Genomic DNA, 20373 nt, shown 5'->3' with positions numbered 1-20373 from the left:
TGTTCAGATACCTCTTCCCTGCAGAAGATGCATTATTATTATAATTATTATTATTATTATTATTATTGAACCAAATGTATGTTATGCAGCAGGTGTGTTTTTTTATAATGCAGACTTTGTCCTGGTTAATCAGGTGAACCCATATGGGCAGAACAGTTCTGAAATCACAACTACTTGAATCTAATGAAAAAAAAAAACAGTTGCCTCTGAAAGAAACCGATCAGTGGGACCCCAACATTCACAAAACATCCGTTTCCGTCTCACCCCTCTTCTTTCACGGCTTAGCGCTGGCCGTACAGTAACTAACAGGGAGTGGAGCAAAGCCTAGACTCTCGGGAGTCAAGGGAACACTGAAAGTGAGGCGCTGTGCTCTAGAACAAAGTCTTTTAACACCTGAGGTGCTACAGGCAGCAGGATCGCAAAGCAGCATATACCCATCTCACACAGCCAGGCTAGGCCAGACTGCCCTGGCCTGGCTCAGGGTCTCAGGGGTGAGCTCTGCTGCCCTGCTTCCAGTACTGTGGAGAATTTACTAGTCTTCTAAACACTGCCTGTAATTTTCTTGCTGTAGATTTTTTTTTTTTTGCACACAGTTACAGTAGATTTTGGTACATGCTTATATTACTGTAAAAACCCTACTGCAAAGCGGCCGCAGTCTTGCACGCTTGTAAGGCAGACACACAGAGCTGACTCACTCGTCTTTTCTCACGTTTACTGACTTGGAATCAAGCAGCCCGTCACTCACTCTCACACCTGCCACAACTGCCACTGGTGAGGAACAAGTATTGAAATATGTACAAAAAAATACAAAGGCAAATACTCTGGAATATATATTATATATATGTATCTATATCATATATAGCTTTTCATCAAAAACAGAAAATTAGATCAATTCTTTAGGAAAAATGTTATCAAAGCATGCGACCCCCCCAGCCCCTGCTGTCCTGTCCAGTGGTCTTCAGTGTTCTTTGAGGCAGTAGCTATACAGAGCGGGACTCTACTCTCCAACCTGGGTCCTGTGCTGCCTTTATTCAAGCATTTCCCCTGTCAGCTTTCCCTACTGGGCACAGTTCAGCTGTTTCCGTGAGCACGTCACAGAAAGACCCCACGCTGTCGCCCCCGCTGCCCCCTCCCTCCCCGAAGCCCCTCTGAGGCGTCTACACTTTGGACTCCACATTGGCGATGTCACCGTTCCTCTCTGCCTGCTCCTCGGTATCGTGGGTGTCGGGCGCGTCCGTCTCCGGGTCGCGCTTCTCAATCTCCGGAAGGGCGGGCTGGCTCAGCTTGCCAGCCAGCGACCAGGCGGCCATCTCTGCCAGCTCCCGGGCGCTGCAGGTGGGAGTGTTGGTTTCGTACACCTCATGGAAGCTGTTGTAGTCCACCTCGTAGAAACCATCCTCCAGCGTCAGCACCGGCGTGAAGCGGTAGCCCCACATGATCTCACTGGCCACATAGGAGCTCCGTGCCTGGCAGGTCATTCCTGCAGGGAGAGAGACACAGAGAGACACTCACGTGCAGTCCAATCACAGCCATCCATTTGTTTTCAGATGGCCAATGACAGCACAGAATGCTACTTTAACACCAGAGGAGAGGGGAAAACAGTCTACTCACAGTTCATAAAATTGTACTGAAAGTATTTTAAAACCTAGGCCAGGTTTATCACATTTACATTTATATTTATTGATTTGGCAGAGGCTTTTATCCAAAGTGACTTACAAGTGAGGCAGAGTACAACACAAGTGAAAGCCATACATGGAACCTCAATATTAGAAGTTCTGCAAGTTTCAATAGTTGGCCAGACAAGGTACAAGCTAGCTGACAGAGACACAAGTGCATTAAAGCATTAATTTTTTTAAGGAAAACACAGTTTAACACATAAGAAATTGCTTTAGGAGGTAGTGTTTCAGGTGATCAGGTGAGTACAGAAAAGCTGTGTCTTCAGATGTTTCTTAAAAATAGTGAGGGATCTGAGATGGCAAACAGAGCCAGCAGGTAGCCATGTGATGCGCGCAAGCTTCATCTGCATTATATGCTCAAGGGGACTCCATGTTTTAACACCATTTTGGGCAAGGAAGGAAAGGCTGAAAAATAAAACAGCAGGGAATACAAGTGGGTGAATGTTAATTTATAATGCCAAGAAATACCAATGCTAAGCCCGGTATGTGAACTGGTGTTTGCTAGGTTCACAACTCAGAACTCTGCGGAGCCAATGCACTGAGTCATCTTGGGCTAGAATGACTCAGCAAAGAGAGAATTCTTAGTAAACACAAACAGTACAAGGATCTAGCAAATCCAGACAACCTTAGCAGTAGCCCACTGTGCACTAATTATAACAGACAAATACAATCCAAATGGACGCCAGAATGAACACCTAAAACATGAAAATGAAAGAACAAGCAAAATATCAAAGGTGTCTGGTGTTCAGATACCATTTTAAAACCTGTTCATTTCCACCTGACATACTTTTGGCAAAAGGTTAAAAGTTAGAGTTAAAAATATTTACATTACGTAACACTGAAATGGAATATTGAACGGAGTACCCAGACAATTCACATTGTTGAGAGTGAAAACAGTCATGCAACAATATATCATTGCTGTGCCAGATTTTTTTATTATTAAACGAAATTTTGAGGCCCAACCGAACAGCTGGTGTTCTAAGGCAGCAATATGGTGCATACCTAGCTAAAGGGTTTGAGCAGTGTGCAAGAGTCTGCAGTGCTATTCCACACATATGCCTTCAAATGTTTGACCTTTGACTTTGGGCTAAAAGCAACACATGGAAAAAAAATCACAAAGCAAATGTCACATCTGCATTATCAGTGCGTTTATTCTGAGAAGATCAACACAGTGCCTGAGCTAGCTGAGATCTGACTGGCGAACCAGCGTTTCACTGGTATGATCTTTATTCAGTCTGGTTGCCTGAGTGTGTTAAATGACATGATGGACATGTGAGATTCCTTGCTAAATGTCACGTTTTCACATGCCATTATGCCTGGGCCAGTTTGATTTCTGAACCGTTTTACAGCCTAAAATTACACACTGGCTCACCATAAATCGCAGTAACCTGAGAGCATATTTCTCAGCCAGCCTGACTAATGTGCATAATATAGCTGTGATGTAGTTACGTGAAACATAAATACTGATGAATATGGTAATATAGTGACTCAGCTCATTACTCTAATGGGGTGTAGACATAGCTTTGAATTAAACCTGTTGACTCACCATTTATAATCCTTTTTTATGACACCTTGTCTTTTAGACATTTGTATATATCGTGTTTACGTTCATGCAGGTTTTAATTTACTTTCATTTGCTTTGCAGATCTGACATTGATTCCCAGTGCAATTAAACTGGTATTGTAGGGAGAGATTGTCTATTTTTATTGTAGTTAATTGAATTAAGAGTTGTTTGTCATTACTTGTCGAAATACTGATGAGTGCCTTTTGTTTTGCATTCTTTAAGTCTTCAATAATGGTGTGCTATATCCATATGACTGGCCTAATTAATTGGTAACTTCTCCCTCACCTGATATTGATTCATGTAGTGAATTTGTTCTGATGTAATGTTTTGTGCCAATGACTACACCAGCACACTCCCTTGGAAAAATCTCACCAGAATGTCAGGCAGTATGCTGGTCTGTCTCCTCAATTTAATCTAAATTAAATTAAAAATATTCACTCAGTCAACACACACAAGTCTGCCCACTCCTTTTTTTTTTTTAAATAACGCAAATGTTAAATAAAAGCATGAAAGATAACATACACATGAAATAACTCAAACCTCCAAATGCCTCAATGAGTCTTACATATTATTCAGTTCTTAATTCTACATTTTAATATTTAATATATAAATTATATTTGTAATTCTATATAGAATCTTTCTATATTCTGGAAAATATGTTTCCCATATAAATTAGAAGGGATGTTCAGAATATCTAGAATGCTAAGAATAGAGAACAGTGAATGATTCTCAAAGGACACACATGGCCATGACAACGGTGTGAACCCACACGGTTAGATAAATGGACTGCATTTATATAGTGCTTTTCTACTCATTTGAGTACTCAAAGCACTTTACAGTTATATGCCTCACATCTACCTACCAGTGGCAGAGGCTGCTATACAGGCTTACCAACTGGCCACTGGGAGCTGTTGGGGGTTCAGTGTCTTGCTCAAGGACACTTCGACACTCTGCCAGGATGAGCCAGATTCAAACCAGAGACCTTCCAATCCCCAGTCGACTGCTCTACCTCCTGAGCCACTGTTGCCCCCCCGATCCATCTGCATAGCAAATTACAAGCAGCTCCTTCAAATTAGACTGTCTGTAGCAGTGGGAGGTTCGAGCGAGAAAACCTCTCAGCTCTCATGAAATATTAAAAAGCGTCTCATTATGCTTGGGAAAATACCATTTGGTGACCCGCTTTCCCGGCGTGTGGATGAGTTTAAGGAGCAGTCATGCACAGTGGGTTTATCTAGCAGTGCCTCTCACACCTTTGCTATCTTCTTTCAAACACACTTACAGTGTCTGCCGAGCCCCTCAACCCTCCATTCATAACTTTCACATCCAGGAGGCTGGTAATCCTTACAGCTGTGTAAGGGCATTGGGAGGCTGATAATCCAGGCTGATGTGTGAGAGAAAGGCAACAGAGGAGATATGTATAGCGCTTTGTCAGGAGCTCCTGCTCCTCTGACCTACCAGCCTCCACCCTCACTCATAGGCCACGCCTACTTGATGGCCCCTCCCAGCTACAGGCTCCTCCTTATTTAGAAGTCCCTCCCATGAGCTGGCCCCTCCCACTCCACAGTCCCCTCTGCAGCTGGTATTTACACCATGAGCAGTAAATGTTCCATCAGCCAGTGGGAGTTTCAGTCTGCTTCCTCTCTGTATGGCTGTGGGGATCTGGGAGCTCATGAATTAATGAGGACATAATGAAAAGCTCTTAAATCGGCCTTTAAAGCTCATATGTCTACTGCTACACACTCAAGCACACACGCACGCACACACACAGACACACACGCACGCACATGCACACGCACACACACGCATGCACACGTGCACACGCACACACGCACACACAATCTGAGAAAAGAAGATCTGACATCACAATACAGCAATACACTTCACAGGAGGTAAGTTTTCAGGAGAGTGCCATTACAATGGAGCATGAGACTTATTCCAAGTACAGTGGCAAGAATTGCTGAGTGCTCCAGGGTACAGAATATGAAGTCACCACAAACAGCAGAGTGGTCATATCTGATGAGCAAAGTCTTCTCAGTTTATTTCTCATTTCTCATTCTATAAATAAATGTTACAACTGCTGTGGTTGAACGCTGCTTTCCTCAGAAGAAACTGTGATTTAAACTTTGTTTCCAAGCTGCAAAAGGAACTTTCTTTTGCAAAAGAGCCTTTAAAGGTTTAAATTTGATACACAATTCCCATTGTTCTCATCTGATTAATCTTACCCAGCTGACAACAGAGGAAGCAAAGTGTGTCCTTATTCATTGAATGGAAGGTTAGCGATGCCCAGATCAGTTGTACATACAGTCAAATAAAGCAAAACCAAAAATGGATAATTATAACAAATCCACCATTTGTTATAATTATCCAGGGATATATGGAGACATGGACAAAAAAAAAATACAATTTATGAGGGAGCCACCATTGTTTCTGGTCAGGATAATGGCAATGTAACCACATGTGTTCTCATTTCTGAAATAATTAAATTACAAGTAATCAGCTGTTAATTAATTCATTGTTTTCCCTTTGATAATTTATTACTGCAGTGCAGGAACTAATGAGTTTTATTTTGGTTGAATCCTAATCTAATATTACTAATTTGTTTAATGAGCTTAAATGATAAAAATAACTACAAGAACCGGCTTTATTTTTGTCTTGTTATTCCTGAAGAACACTCCAGCAAATCATGTCTTTTCACAACAAATGCAAAGCAGATTGCTATCAAGGAAGATTAAATCCAGAGTAGTATTCAATGAATGGCTCAATCAGTCCTAACTGAAGGCACAGTTTCAAAGAAAACAGCACACAGAAAGTCCCCAGGCCCAGGACTGCAAAATGCTGTAGTAGTTAACCCATTAATGCACCAAAATCCTCATTTTTTTCAGGGCAGTGCTAACATTAACTGTGACAGTGTTTATTTGGAAAAGGGGAGGACAGCTACCACTTTCAGATTTGAGTAATTGCTTCTGCTTGTGTTTAAATAATGGCTTCTGGCCCATTCTATTTGTACTTATCTAAACTGGACATTTTTTCCAGTTATTTTTCTGTTTATGCATTCATTTGTCTCAATAAGTAAATAATTTATTGGTTTTTATTATTTATTATAACTGGAACAGCTTCACTTAATGTACATAAAAGACAACTCTGAGGGAACGGTATGATGTTTCATTGTACAGACTGTTGAGTTTGTTGTGCTTTAGAAAGCTACAGAAGCTAATTGTGGAACGCTCAACCCAGCATCAGGAGGGCCTGAGGGATATAATGAATGCTCTCTAACACTCACAGGTTCCAAATGTGGTGAAAATATAAGCCTTGAGGACATGCAATCAGCATGGTGTAAAAATGTAAAAAGAAAAAATAACAAGCATACAACATGGATGATGTAGTAATGTAAAAAATGCCTTTGATTCTACAATCCTGTTATTTCCTTCTCTTAAATGCTTCCTGCTTAAGTTTAAAGCTGCATATATTGAAGCTGCTTTTTTGAATGTATGGAGGAAAAAACAAGAAAGGGCTGATATATGTGAGTAGCATTCACACTGTTACATACAAGTACAAACTTTGGGAGCTAGATCTGTGTTACAGCCATTTGACGAAATTCTGCTGGATTTTTCTGAATTTATGCTGTTTTTATAGTCATGCGCTGTTGGACTGGATGGGATATTCATCCTAGAAGGTCTCTCTATAATATCCCTCTACAACATCCCCTGCACTTGCTAGAAAGTGAGTCACTCTCTGATGGAAACCTCTAGATCCACATTCCCATTTTCTCACTTTGCCTCCATCTGTTACTCGAGTAGAGATCTTACTGGGGGATATATTAAGCTCTGTCCTCTAAGCAAACACTTCCTTGCAATGTCCTTTTATGCTGCACAGTTAGCATTCTGCTCTGCACCCTGACCATAACAATCTGTCTGTACCCTCAGTGGAGAGTGGTTCTGTGCCCCAGCCCAATTAAGGCCCTGAACTCCAAAGAGCAGAGTGCAGTTTCAGCATCTCCTTGACCGCTGTGCCAAAAAAGAAGGCAGTGAATGACACAGATAGCTCAAACACATTCTATTAATAATTAAAATTTTGATATATATATATATATATATATATATATATATATATATATATATGTGTGTGTGTGTGTGTGTGTGTGTGTGTGTTATATTATGAAAGTCATTACCACTCTTAAATGCTGTGCATTCAAATATTTTGCATGTTTTTGCAAATGTTTATATGCTAGCATATTGATTGTGCTCTGGAGCCAATTTCAGCTAAACTCTGTGACAAAATAAATTAATTATCATAAATAAGAACTCAAAGAACATGACTGCTTTCTGGAGCATTGCTCCCATTGAAGACATAGAAATTTAGTATTTTAATGAAGCAAAACAGTTTCCAAAAGTGATGTTTGTAACTACAGCGCTCATGGTTTCTATCAAGGGAGCCATGCATGCCTGTTACATCTAGTATGGAAATCAGATTCTATTTTCGTTTTGTATCAATAACCTTATCTCACAAACACCTGCGTTATCTGTGTGTGTACACCTTTTTACACAGAATCCTATAACTGAATAGCTAGTGCTAATCAATAAACAGCTTATGGGTGGATAACTCCTGCCGTATTTGTATAGTGGAAAATACCTATATCGCTATATCACAGAACCTTCTTAGCTAGCCAACTGAGCGGGCTCCAGCAATACAGTCCAAAATTCAAAGTCCATGATGGTGTTAATGATGATGATGGTAATGAACCTTTTCAATGTTATAACAATAACAATAATCAGAAAACAATGGCAAAAACTAATGACAAAAAGTCAACCCACAGCCATGCTGGTTGGCTTCAGTAGACCCGTGTGTGTTGAAAGTTGTCACATGAAATTTGGATCGTCCCAGCCTGAGACCAAACAGAAAATGCAGTAATAATCATAACTGAAGTAGCTATTGCAGCATGCGTTAAAAAGGGGTGCTTACACATTACCAGAGTGCATTGATAACTTGTGATTTCCTTGGAGAGATGCACAAGAGCTCCCATAGGCTGGGAAGGACACACTTTTTGTTTTTTTTCCCCAAAGTTTAGAAAAAATAGTATGATGCACATGGACCAGCACATGTGCTAGTTGATCTCACATCACAAATTTCTCATTCATTAATTTTGCAAGGAAAGTGGACACAATATGATTCAATGTTTCCACAAAGGATGTGTTTTAGCAGTTTTACCTCTAGGGCTTTATCTCTGCACAACCATTCAGTTGAACGCATAACTTAGGCAGTGAGACTGAGGAGGAAAAACCGCAAGACTTTGCATATCTTTGCTGAAGAAAGCATGTATTACCAAAAATGAGGACATCCCCTCCTTCCTGAGAAATTCTTTGGGTTCTTTGAAAAGCCCTCTGTAAACAATTCAGTTCAATACAATTCAATGTTATCATTATATTTCACAGAAGAAATACACTCTAGAAAAATTTATTCATCTTGCCACTGAATTATGACAGCAATATTCACAGCTGCAGACGCTTACCTGTGGCTTCTACCATGCCCTCCAGAATGACCACGATCTCCAGCTCCTCCTTGGCCAGGTGGGCCTTGGAGATCTCCCAGAAGGGGCTCTGCTGGTTGATCTCATGGCAGATGATGAGTGGGGACACCAGGAAGAGGCGGTCATCGCCGGTGTCGTAGCCCACGTTGATGTCCGTCTGGTTGAGGGGGATGAACTCCCCTTCCTTGGTCTGCTTGGACTTGATGAGCTTGGCCCGGATGGAGGCCTCCACGATGTGCGAGTTCCGCAGGTCCCCGACCCTGAACATGAGGCACAACCGGCCGTCGCGCATGGAGATGACAGCGTTGGTGGAGAACACCAGCGTCTCTGCCCGCTTCTTGGGCTGCGAGATCTTGACGAACATGCAGCCCACCATGAAGGCGTTGACGATGGAGCCCAGCACCGACTGCACCAGCAGCAGCAGGATGCCCTCGGGGCACTTGTCCGTGATCACCCTGTAGCCGTAGCCGATGGTCGTCTCCGTCTCTATGGAGAACAGGAAGGCGGAGACGAAGCTGTTGAGGTTGTTGACGCACGGGGTCCACTGGTTGTCGCCCACGTGGTCCAGGTCGCCCCGGATGTAGGCTATCAGCCACCACATGAAGCCGAAGAAGAGCCACGTCACGGTGTAGACCAGGACGAAGATGAAGAGGTTGAACCTCCACTTGAGGTCCACCAGCGTGGTGAAGATGTCCGTCAGGTAGCGGTAGGTCTCCCGCACGTTCCCGTGGTGAACGTTGCACTTGCCGTCCTTGCGCACGTACCTCTGGACCTTCCTTTTGGCCCTGTTCTTGTCCACCAGCTGCTTGGGCAGGTCCTCTCTGGCCTGTTTGGGAAGCTTGGGCCGCCTGGCGGAGACTGAGCTCTCCACATCCTGCTCCATTGGGGCTTTTAGGAGGACTTGACACTAGGAGGGAAGAGACACAGAGGAAAGCAATGTAGGCACCTCAGTCAAACCCAAAAGCTGCACAGATGCCAGTGTCAGGGTTTCAGAGATTGCTTCCCACAACAACCAGCAGGCGTCCTCATACTGGCCTGTCTCACTCCTTGCTGCTTCCCACGGGCTTCCACCAGAGGGACTGTCTTCCTGTTTGTGCCTGAACTGTTTGTGCCGACTCTAGTTAAATTGTTTTCACCCGTGTGTAATTAGGCTCTATGTGTTTGGTGCTCTATTTAAACCCTACCTGTGGCTTAGTTCCCTGCTCAGTCTTGAGCTACCCTGTGTTGTGTGCTTTGCGGTGCCCGACGTTTGCTTGTTTCTTGTCTAAAGTAAAGGTTCTTTGTCTTTTAAAACGCTTCTGTGTTTTTGTATGATCTCTGCAACTGGGTCCCTCCTGCTCAAGTGTTATAGTTAGTGTGGTACATCACATAGACTGACATGCAGGCGAGTTTAGACAGGAGATCCCAGTAATCAGCTGCTGCTTGTCTCCATGATCTCCCTACAGATTTGACATGACCTGTGGTAATGGTATTACTAAGGGAAAAGCACCACACAAAACACTGTTAATGTTACACATCTGTTAATTCGCCTGGCCAACTATTGAAACTTGGTCATGTTGCACTTCTAATATTGTTGACTCCTTATGTGGCTTTTTGTTTGTGATGTAATCTGTCTCACTTGTAAGTCGCTTTGGATAAAAGCATCTGCCAAATGGATAAATCTAAATGCAAATGTAACAAAATCTCACCGATGGAGTATTACACTAATAAGAGGTATCATACATGTTATATGATATAACATACATGAAGCTCTACAGGCTGATTTTAGTGCAAACAAACATGCTCCTAGTGTGAAGCTGAAATCATCGTATTTTACAAGCTCTAGGAAGTGATTCCATGCTGTGCATACTGAAAGAAAAGAGGTATGCAAGTAATAAATATTAAATATTATTATTAATAATATTAAATATTAAATAATAATTAATACTATTATATATATTATCAATAATAATAATAATTATTTATAATATTAAATAATATTAAAAATATTATAAAAAAGTGTGTGCTTATAGGGACCACCTCGGTGGTATGATCTGAATTATTGGAATTTTTTTTTCCATATTAGAGGAATTCAGCTTCATCACCTAGCAACCATGATGCCTGAGGTATAGCTGGGAGTGAAACGCAAAATGAGACGGGGCAAGGTGAGTCACACATGGGGTCCACCCAGGTCCCCCGCTAACATTCGTCAATTCAAACGTAACCACTTTCCCTCAGCTTATCGGTAAATGCCACTGAATGAGATAAACCGTCACGAGTGATCCCCTGCCCTTCTGGGAGGCTGACAAGAGCTGTACTGCCGCTCACTGCTGGTAATTAAGACAAGGCCTGATGACTCTCTTGGCTTAGTCAAGAGTTCAAGAAGGATGCATTCAAGATTATTTATTTTAAACAAAAAATAATTTTATTTTCTCAGCAATTAGTGGAGATACAAGAGCACATGAAAATAAGTAACAGCACCATCCCGCTTCACTTTGCTTTACATCTGATCAGTGTAAAACAGTAATAATTTCAGCTAGTCTATTTCTCAGCCTTATTTCACTTGAGAAATATTGCAAAAGTAAGGCTGTTCCTCTCACAGCCAGACACTGAAAAACAGATGCCTGTGTTTGTGGAATGGTTTATTGTAATGCTCTTTTTACTGGTCTTCCAAAAAAGTCCACAGACCAGATGCAGCTCAGAATGCTGATATGAGAATATTGACTCAAACAGAAACGACGGCCCACATGCCCTCCTGTCTTGCCCCCCTGCGCTGTTTGCCTGTACCTTTCAGAACTTATTCTAAAATTCTTTTATTCATTTTTAAGGCAATCAATGGTCAAACACCAGGATATTTAATTAAATATCAGCCCATACAAGAGATAGAAAATGCTTCCATGGTCTGTTTTTAAAGTTCAGGCAGGAATGCTAATGGTTTATGTTAGTTATATGTTAGTTATACGTTCACTAGCTGTGTTATTTGTACTTGTACTCAAATGAGATGATGCCTGATGAGTGTAATTTATATGGAATATTTTCATACCCAGCACAGGCAAGCACATCACCACAACTTGAACTAAATGTGTTGTTTTCATCCCATTTGACTTTTTTTCTCTTTTTTTTGAAATCAGGAGTTAAACGATGTGTGACTGTATAGAGTAGACTGCAATGGCAGTATCCAGAATACAATAACAGTAACAGTGAATGCTGCAAGTTTATACACGTTGTGAATTGATCAGGGACACCTGCAGTGTGAAACAACAGCTGCTTCTGTTAATGAATGAAATCTAAATGTCGGGCTGGTCAGTCATCAAATAATCATTGAAAATCCATCCTAGATTTTCCAGTTCCAGTTATATGGTATAGAAAATCTGGGGAGGAATCCATGAGGCTAATTCAAATGTCACTCTCTGACCTTTCGAGAAGAAAAACATTATCGCCCCTGATGATTTGTGCTCCGCTGTTTTTTTTTTTATTACCTGGCAAATCTCCCGTGCGATCCCTTCATGTGTAGCACGGCTCTCCCCTGAGGGAAGGGGGGGACACTGATCGCATTACATATACCTTCAAAAGAAGCATCCAGACATCCTCCGTCGAGCACGTCCACGTCTATATTTAGCCTTTGTCAGATAAGTTCCCCCATTGTAACAGAGGTCCTCCGTGGCTGTGGAGGAGCCACCCCACTGACTGCCCTCGTGAAGCTGCCATCAGTGAAGGCAAGAGGTAAATGATCACACTGCAGCTCATTATGTATGTCACTTATCCTGTGCTTGGGCTTGGGCAAAACATTCACAAATCACTTTTTTACTGCATAAATGCCAGTGGCTCAGGACCGGTTTCAAGCCAGGTATCATCCCAGACACTTATTTTCTACCAAGGTCTTCTTCAAAAGACCTTTCCAATGATGTAATTCACTTGATTTTACAAGCTGGAGCAGCACGGCCTATTTGCGATGTAAGGGGGTCTGGCAGTTCTCTCCTGAGCAGAACAGAGGCAACATTTTGAGAGCTCATTTACTGTAATTTAGAGCATCGCAGGATCTAAGGATACACATGGCACTACATGTTTTGCACCTTACATAGACAAAGATAACCCAGAAACTGAACAACACGAGTGAGAGAGAGTCCTGCTGCCCTCAATAAATTCAACATTTACGCGTGTTGGTTTTTTCAGCTTCAATTTATCTGTCAGTTTTGAGGGTACCATTATCATTTAAAGCTCTTCTGACCCCTGTTGTTAAGCTAAGTGCAGTGTTCTTTCAATGGCTACATCCAAAGACTAGATCAGACAAGACCAGAAAGATCTTATTCAGAAAATAAATTGCTACCCACGTTGATATTTCTTAAAAAAAACCTGTTGCTTATTGTACAGATGACAGTGAAAGTATAAATAGCAAAATATGTACTTAAAAGTGAAATATTTGAAGTAATGTGTGTAAAATGTGCACCATGTATGAGCATTGCTATAGGGCGTTGTGCTGGCTACATCAGTCTAGTTACTCAATAATCTACAGATCTGGCACAAAGCATGCTGGGTATTAACATAGCAGCACTGCTGTTCCAATCAATGTGTACTCCTCATCAATTATATCTCACCCTTCTAAAAATTTAATATAAAATGGTCCATCCAATGGCTGGCCTGCATTGACCCCTGCTGTGTCCAACATGCCTGGATTACATTGCTACCCATGTTGTTCTGTGAAACTGCTCCCTGCTTACTTTCAAAGATTCCCCCAGCGCTCAGAGCTATGCAGATTCCCCTCTTCCAGACCTCTGACACCAACATCTGTTCTCAAATTAACGGCAGTCAATGGTGATAATGCCCACCAGCTGCACCTGAATTCAACATTTCACGCTTGACCCTGCCCAGCCAATCAGACGCGCTCAGATGCACAGGCTAAATTTGGAGGAGCTGCATCTGTTTCACAGTTTTTGATCATACCTGCCTGTAGGACTCAGTACACGAAAACACAGCATCAAGTCATGCAATATCGTACTCTGAGCCACGAGGTGCTGTCGAGAGGATTGCAACTGTATATTTATTTGTTCATTCACTTATTTATTTTCAAGAGGAAACTTTAATCTTGCAAACTGGCACTGCGACCAGATGCAGGATTTCACCACCAGACCATTGTCTGTTAGCTAAAGGCAGATTCCATTACTGTGTGGATTTGTGATTTGGGGCAGAGGATTTATGCACGCGAACACAAAGCGTCTGTGATTTCATTAACCCCCCCCCAAAAAAAAAATACCCTGTTAATTTGTGGGTCTGCGAGTGATAAAAAGCCATCGGATGCGTCCTCCTCTGAGCCTGCGCTTTAATGAAGTCGCACTTCTTTTCCCGGCTATTTCCCACAGTCCTTGGGGACCTCCAAGGCAGTCGCACGCATCCCTCCAGCTCCTCAGTGATGAAGGGGCCTCGGTTGCAGGCAGCTGCTGTGATTGACACCTACAGACAAACTCCCCCGTGAAGGTAGCACTGCCAGAGACAGACCCATCACTCTCCAGGCTTCGCAGGAAAAGACAGACTCACACACTCAGTTGATTCACAAAACTGAATACTGTCACAGATTCTGCCATTCACAGCTGAAGCCAATGTGCACATTACATTACATTATTGGCATTTAGCAGATGCTCTTATCCAGACCAACTTACATAGGTTACAATTTTTTACATGTTATCCATTTATACAGCTGGATATTTACTGAGGCAATTCTGGGTTAAGTACCTTTCCCAAGGGTACAGCAGTAGTGCCCCAGCGGGGAATCAAACCAGCAACCTGTCGGTTACGAGCCTTGATCTTTACCACTATGCCACACTGCTCCCACCTTGCTGTGCATGTAATGTTATGTATGAAACATATTTAAAGCAGTTACTGTAGCCCAAACAAATGAGCCATGCAGCTCGAAGGTTGATGATATAATCACAGCCAAGCGTAGGTGATATTTTATTTTAAAAGCACTGGGATGCCCCAGGATTTTAGAAATGAATGTTTGTGATGAAGCCTAGCATCAATATGCTTGCCACTGGAGTGCGGACTTGCTGTAGGTGACTTGTATTGGAGTCCTCTTGGCAATTGTATTTCAATGCAAATAGAAAACAATTCTAGACTTTCATATACCAGCTGCTCTTAAACCTCTTACGGATAATACATACAGTATCTTGTAATATGATTATGTCACTTCATCCATTGTGGGGCATTTTGAGCTTTTCCTGGGAGTGTGGTATATATATTTATGTATATACTGTTTGAATGAAGAGAAAGCAACACACTCAAAGTAGCACCAAAATGACCCATCTTCAAGAATGCAAAATCTCAGGTATATTTCGTTGAGAAGGACCAGACATTTTAGAGGGCTGATGAACAGTTTTGAGTACATTACCTCTCAGCTTTGTCCTGGTTTATAAGAGTCAGTGTCTTGTGTGACAGACAGGAAGGGTAGAGCCACCTAATGATATAGTAGAAACCACTGTGTGTGTTGACACAGTTAAAAAATTATTGCTGGTGCCACTTGTCTTGAATGGTATTGAATTTGAAATATTCAATACCATAGTCGAGCAGTATTACAACAAGCCTGTCATAACAAGCGCTGATGTTCAGTATTGTTTGTGTGCTCATAAAGCAGTTCTGTACATCCATGCAAATTGATCAATCACAACAAGGTGAAGGGGCTCTCGCTGGAAAAAAGGAAAACAAAGCAATCATGCTAATACACAGATGTGTTTCTAAGGAAGTACGGTTGCATGTAAAATTGAATGTTGACAAGCACGACAATTAAATCCTCACGCAGACTTCAGCAAAAGTGGGAGTGGAGCAGAAGCCGGCTGGTTTGGCGTTCATTAGCCCCGGGAACAGACGCAAAGACCCTGGAGATGTCTGTCACGTGTTTCCTGTTCACTGTTCTATGATACAGTATCAGTCAGGAGGAGCCTCTGTTTTTCCACTACCAACAGCATCTCAAGCCAGGAGCTCTCCCAGCACAGAGATGCAAGACTGTGTCGTCTTATCTCAAAAGCGCTGCAACTCTGCTCGTCTACACAAGCCCGGAAAAATGGTTCTGGAAACTACCCGATGAAAAACGGTGTGGATGTGCCTTGAAGACCTAATGCTCTCTACTCTAGGTTTCCTGTTCTTCCTCACTCAATCTGAATGCTGATTCATGCTTAGCTTTGTGATATATGCATCTTAGCCAGAATAATATTTCAATAATCAGGCACTTTAAAGGGGAGGGGCTAAATCAGCACAAATCATCCCAGGTGCTGGGACACCTGAGGTTCTCCAGATATTTATGCCAGCCAAGCCCTTGATGGAATGAATTAAGCTTTTGGCCTCAGTTCTGAGGAAATGGAGTCTCTGGTAATTTGCAACTCACCAGGACTGGAGCTGTGTAGTTAGTCCTCGGCTAAATGCCGATTTGCCAGCATTTCCACTGAGTGACTGTTTGGAACAAGGAGAAAACATCAAGAGGCTGCTGTTCTGGAACCGATCAGCTCCTACAAAAAAATCTTACATCAGGAATGACACCATAATGTCTTTCAAGATTGCAGAACAATGGAAGGACAATGCTACCTATTTATCAACTCATTCTGTATAAAATGGAGTATAACAAAAAAAGCCACTATACAGTACCACAAGGATGGTTAACACACCATCTAACTGATAACAGTTTCATGTTACCATCTTTCAGCATTGCTGTATATCACTGAACTTGTGTTTGGTGCATTGAAATGCAAGCGCATTGCAATAAGCTCTGTGCTACCCCTTGGCTCACAGTGACCATCTGGGCAATTGTGTTACTCTAGAGACTGATCCTTTTCAGGTTTCAGAGCTATGGGAAATCACAGCCTTCTGCCGCAGTCCGCGCCTCCTGCTGCAGCGTTCCTTATTTAAAGTGCAGAACAATGACATTTATAAACAGCATGTAATTCTATCTGGGTGACTCAACCGCGGAAAGAGCACAAACAAAGTGTTGACTGTGTGGAGGGTTAGGGTGACACCCGCCTCGCTTCAGCGCCGGCTCTCCGCCACCACCGCCGCGCCGTGACACCGAGAAATTAAATTCAGCAGCTGCGATATAAAGCCGGAGACCTTGTCCCGCTTCGTAAACGCGGCCGTTTTTTGATTTTCAAAACACGACCCGTTTCCCGTTTTATAAACACAACTATTGACACTCAGTTTCATTAAGAGAGAGAGAGAGAGAGAGAGAGAGAGAGAGAGAGAGAGAGAGAGAGAGAGAGAGAGAGAGAGAGAGAGAGAGAGAGAGAGAGAGAACTGGACTCTCCTCGTTGCGCTACTTTCTCGGAGGCTTCCAGAATCCCTTACCCGGTGAAATCTCCGCAGCGCGCACACGGAGGAAGCACGGCGCGGAGGGGTTCAAAAGTTCACATGCAAATGTACCTCGCTGCCGATCAGTGAATATGTTAATAACCAACCCAGTTCTAAACCGTGCTGGATAACATTTTATTTTATAGTGACTTGAATTGGCTCACATGTTCATCATCGCTTGTTGCCATACAAAAATACAGTGCTTAGCTTGATGTTATATAAAGAAAAGAAATATATACATATAGAACATAAAATGCAGCTAGTCTGTCATCTTTACAAATGGTTTCCATTGAATGCAAGGTAATCACCTCAGTTAACAACAGACTATTACTCTTACCAGGTGAATACCTGCATTTTAGCAGGTGATTGACAGGAAGCAAACAGGTACTGACAGAGAACCATTCGCTGAAGTCAGGTATATTCTGTGGGTTACTATATAATTTTCACTCACCAATATCTTAGTCATTATTATCTTTCTGTCATTTTAGTGAAACTTGCATGCAATGCCATGATAAGTCTATTGCTACATTAATTTTCTTTTGCTTTGTTTTTCATAAATACACTTCCAGACCTGTTACATAAATACTCATATTTTAGCATGAAGATGATAAATTTCTCATTTAAACTCTGAGGGCATAATTCTCATATCCACAGATTGACCTGAGGTCATTGTTCCCAACGTACCACACGGTCAAAGGTCGATTCACAACTATTGATAAACCTGCAGTGTTACTTTACAGTTTCTATGGTTTATTTGCTCACTGCATTATTTGCTTAACAAACACACTTTTCTCAGGCTAGGCACATATCACCTGTTTATACAGCCGGATAGTTACTGAGGCTCTTCAGGGCAAGCACCTTGATCAAATGCACAATGCCAGTGCCACACCAGGGATTCAAACTGGCAACCTCTGGGATACAAGCCCTGTCTCTATCCACTTTCCCACACTGCCACACCGCCACTATTTATACCACTATGCAAATGCTAAGTGTTTCAGTTAACAGTATAGGGTTTATGACAAAGCTTGGAACCTCATTATCCCCAGTGCTTAGAGGAGCAAGCAATTGCATGGAGTCCGTTCCCCTGGGCTGCACCACAGAACTGACGACACACAGAGGCCTATGCTGGCTGCTACACAAAGGCACGTTATTCTTATATGAAAATTATAATGATCCCTGCCTGAGATGGTGAGGGACAGAGAGAGGAAGGAGTACCTTTCCCCGAGAGTCACCGCGCCTGCTTTGATCATCCTATCAGACCGGCCCAGCTGCAGAATGCCAGGCGGTAGAAACCAATGTCTCTTAATCACAGAGGCGTCACAAGCGCGTCAGCTGACAAGGGCTGGGAAAACTACAGGAGCGGAAACAGGAAAGCACCCCCATCCCGCCAGAGGGAAACATTTGATAAAAACTTAGATGTGATGGCAAGAAGGATCTCAATACCCTCTGTATAAGTTCATTTCTATTAATATGCATTTTATTATTAGCACTTAGCAGGTGCTCTTATCTAGGTTGCAAGTTTCTTATATGTTATTTTTTATCACATGTTACCCATTCATACAGCTGCATATTTATTTTGGCAATTCAGTAAAGTACTTTGCCCAAGGGTACAACAGCAGTGCTCCAGCAGGGAATTGAACCTGCACCTTTTCCATCAAGAGTCCTGCTCCTTACCACTATGCTACACTGCCGACCATTTGATGCAGTAGTGATATTGTTCGAATGTCTGGTGATTGCAGATGGTTTTCTAATAAGGGAGTGCTTTCTCCCTCTTAATAAGGGAGAAAGCACTACTTAGCCTGAACCTTCATTCGTACTTGTCTAAGGATTTTAACCTTTTCCCCTTACAATGATAAGGTCTCATGAGGTACTCCTTAGTTATACAATTCACTCAGTTCCCTGCATTTGCATCCTGATCAAACAGAATCAAACACTGACTGCAGGAACAGCCCTTGTGATGTCATTACTCAGGTATTAGCACTAAGCGCTCAACTCACGAGGGTATCACTTAAAAGCAAAGATCCAAGTCCAAGAAACAAAATGCCAGCTTACAAAAACAGCTGTTCATTTTACCAGCCATTTCAAATAGAAAATGCCCCAGTTACTCTTAGATAACATTGAAACAACAGTAAAAACAATGATACCCGGCTTACTGTAATTAGATTTTTTTTTTTGTTGTTGGTGACAATAGCTTCAGTCAAATCCAGCATTTCCCATCGACCCTGCCTATAAAGGTGAATTTGAATAATCCTCTTCTTACACAGCACTGATGAGATAATTTTGCTCAAACGTCCCTTTTCCAGTGTTTTAGTTACCATAGAAACATGCCGATAACGGTTAATTCTCAGAGGACACAGATCCTTATCCCGCCCATCTCGTTTTACCCTTGCTTTGACCCTTTCTCCCTCTTTCCCTTTTTACGGTGATGCATATTTAAGAGTCTCACGCTGCTTTTCTCATGTGTTGACCTTAACGAAAGAGTCTGACAGCTGGTAGCGCACATGGCTCAGACAGACCTGCGGCTTCTGAGACCGAATCCGTTTAAACGTCTGCAGGGGGAAAAAAAAATCACATTTCAGTTCTGTCAAAACAATAAACAGCGGGCTATTGGCTGCTGTAACACAACTTTACTGACAAAACACAAACCCTTGCGGCTGGTGGTCTACGGCATCGAAAGGGCATTTCAAAATTAGGGCATTCTGTACATTTAAAACAAACAAAGTCTACAGATTGATTCCTGCAGCCATCCATGGCCTCCTACAAATCCTGAGATTTGAAACGTTTTTTTTTTCTGTCATGATTAAGTCTATCTTAGAAGCAAGTGCTGAAAACGAGCTCATTTCCATCAAATACTTATAGCATTTTTCTACATCTGATCCATAATTGATGTATGGCAGTAAAGATTGCAGCAGTCAGCTGTTCCCGTGAGGATTTTTATGATTCTTTACAAGACAGGATACAGCAGCGTATGTAATACATAAAAAATGAAACACTGTAAGTATGCTGATTACACTCGACAAACTTCTCTAATTCAAAATGTCAACATATCTATGCTTATGATGGAATATGCAAATGTTCCCTCTGTCAAAGAACAGCCTGCATCAGTGTGTGGAGTTACATTAGTTTTGGAAAAAATTACCCATATAATAAAAATGACTAGTTTGCTTAGCAGACGCAGTTGGCATGAAGTGTGCTTCACAAAAAGAAAAAAATCAGTGCCTCACCTGGGAGTTCAACCTGCAGCTCTGACACCTGACACAAGAACGGCTCCTAAGCACTACACCACTCTGCTGTCCTGCCATGTA

General features: G+C 42.1%; 1 protein-coding gene across 2 annotated transcripts in view; it reads right to left on the bottom strand.

The window, feature by feature from the left end:
* Nucleotides 1-1157: 1157 nt before the first annotated feature.
* The window catches only part of LOC118783205 (G protein-activated inward rectifier potassium channel 2-like), a 32763-nt gene continuing 13547 nt past the window's right edge, over nucleotides 1158-20373 (bottom strand). For both annotated transcript variants that reach the window (XM_036536957.1, XM_036536958.1), the window contains 2 exons: nucleotides 8747-9671; nucleotides 1158-1480 (listed from right to left, as the gene is read on the bottom strand). In XM_036536957.1, coding sequence (XP_036392850.1) covers nucleotides 1158-1480; nucleotides 8747-9647 — 1224 coding nt within the window. In that variant the 5' untranslated portion in view covers nucleotides 9648-9671. The remainder of the gene's footprint in view (nucleotides 1481-8746; nucleotides 9672-20373) is intronic.

The sequence above is a fragment of the Megalops cyprinoides genome, chromosome 9, assembly GCF_013368585.1.
Source record: "Megalops cyprinoides isolate fMegCyp1 chromosome 9, fMegCyp1.pri, whole genome shotgun sequence".
NCBI lineage: Eukaryota > Metazoa > Chordata > Actinopteri > Elopiformes > Megalopidae > Megalops > Megalops cyprinoides.
The sequence above is the reverse complement of the archived record's forward strand: the minus strand, read 5'-3'. Positions and strand labels throughout refer to the sequence as shown.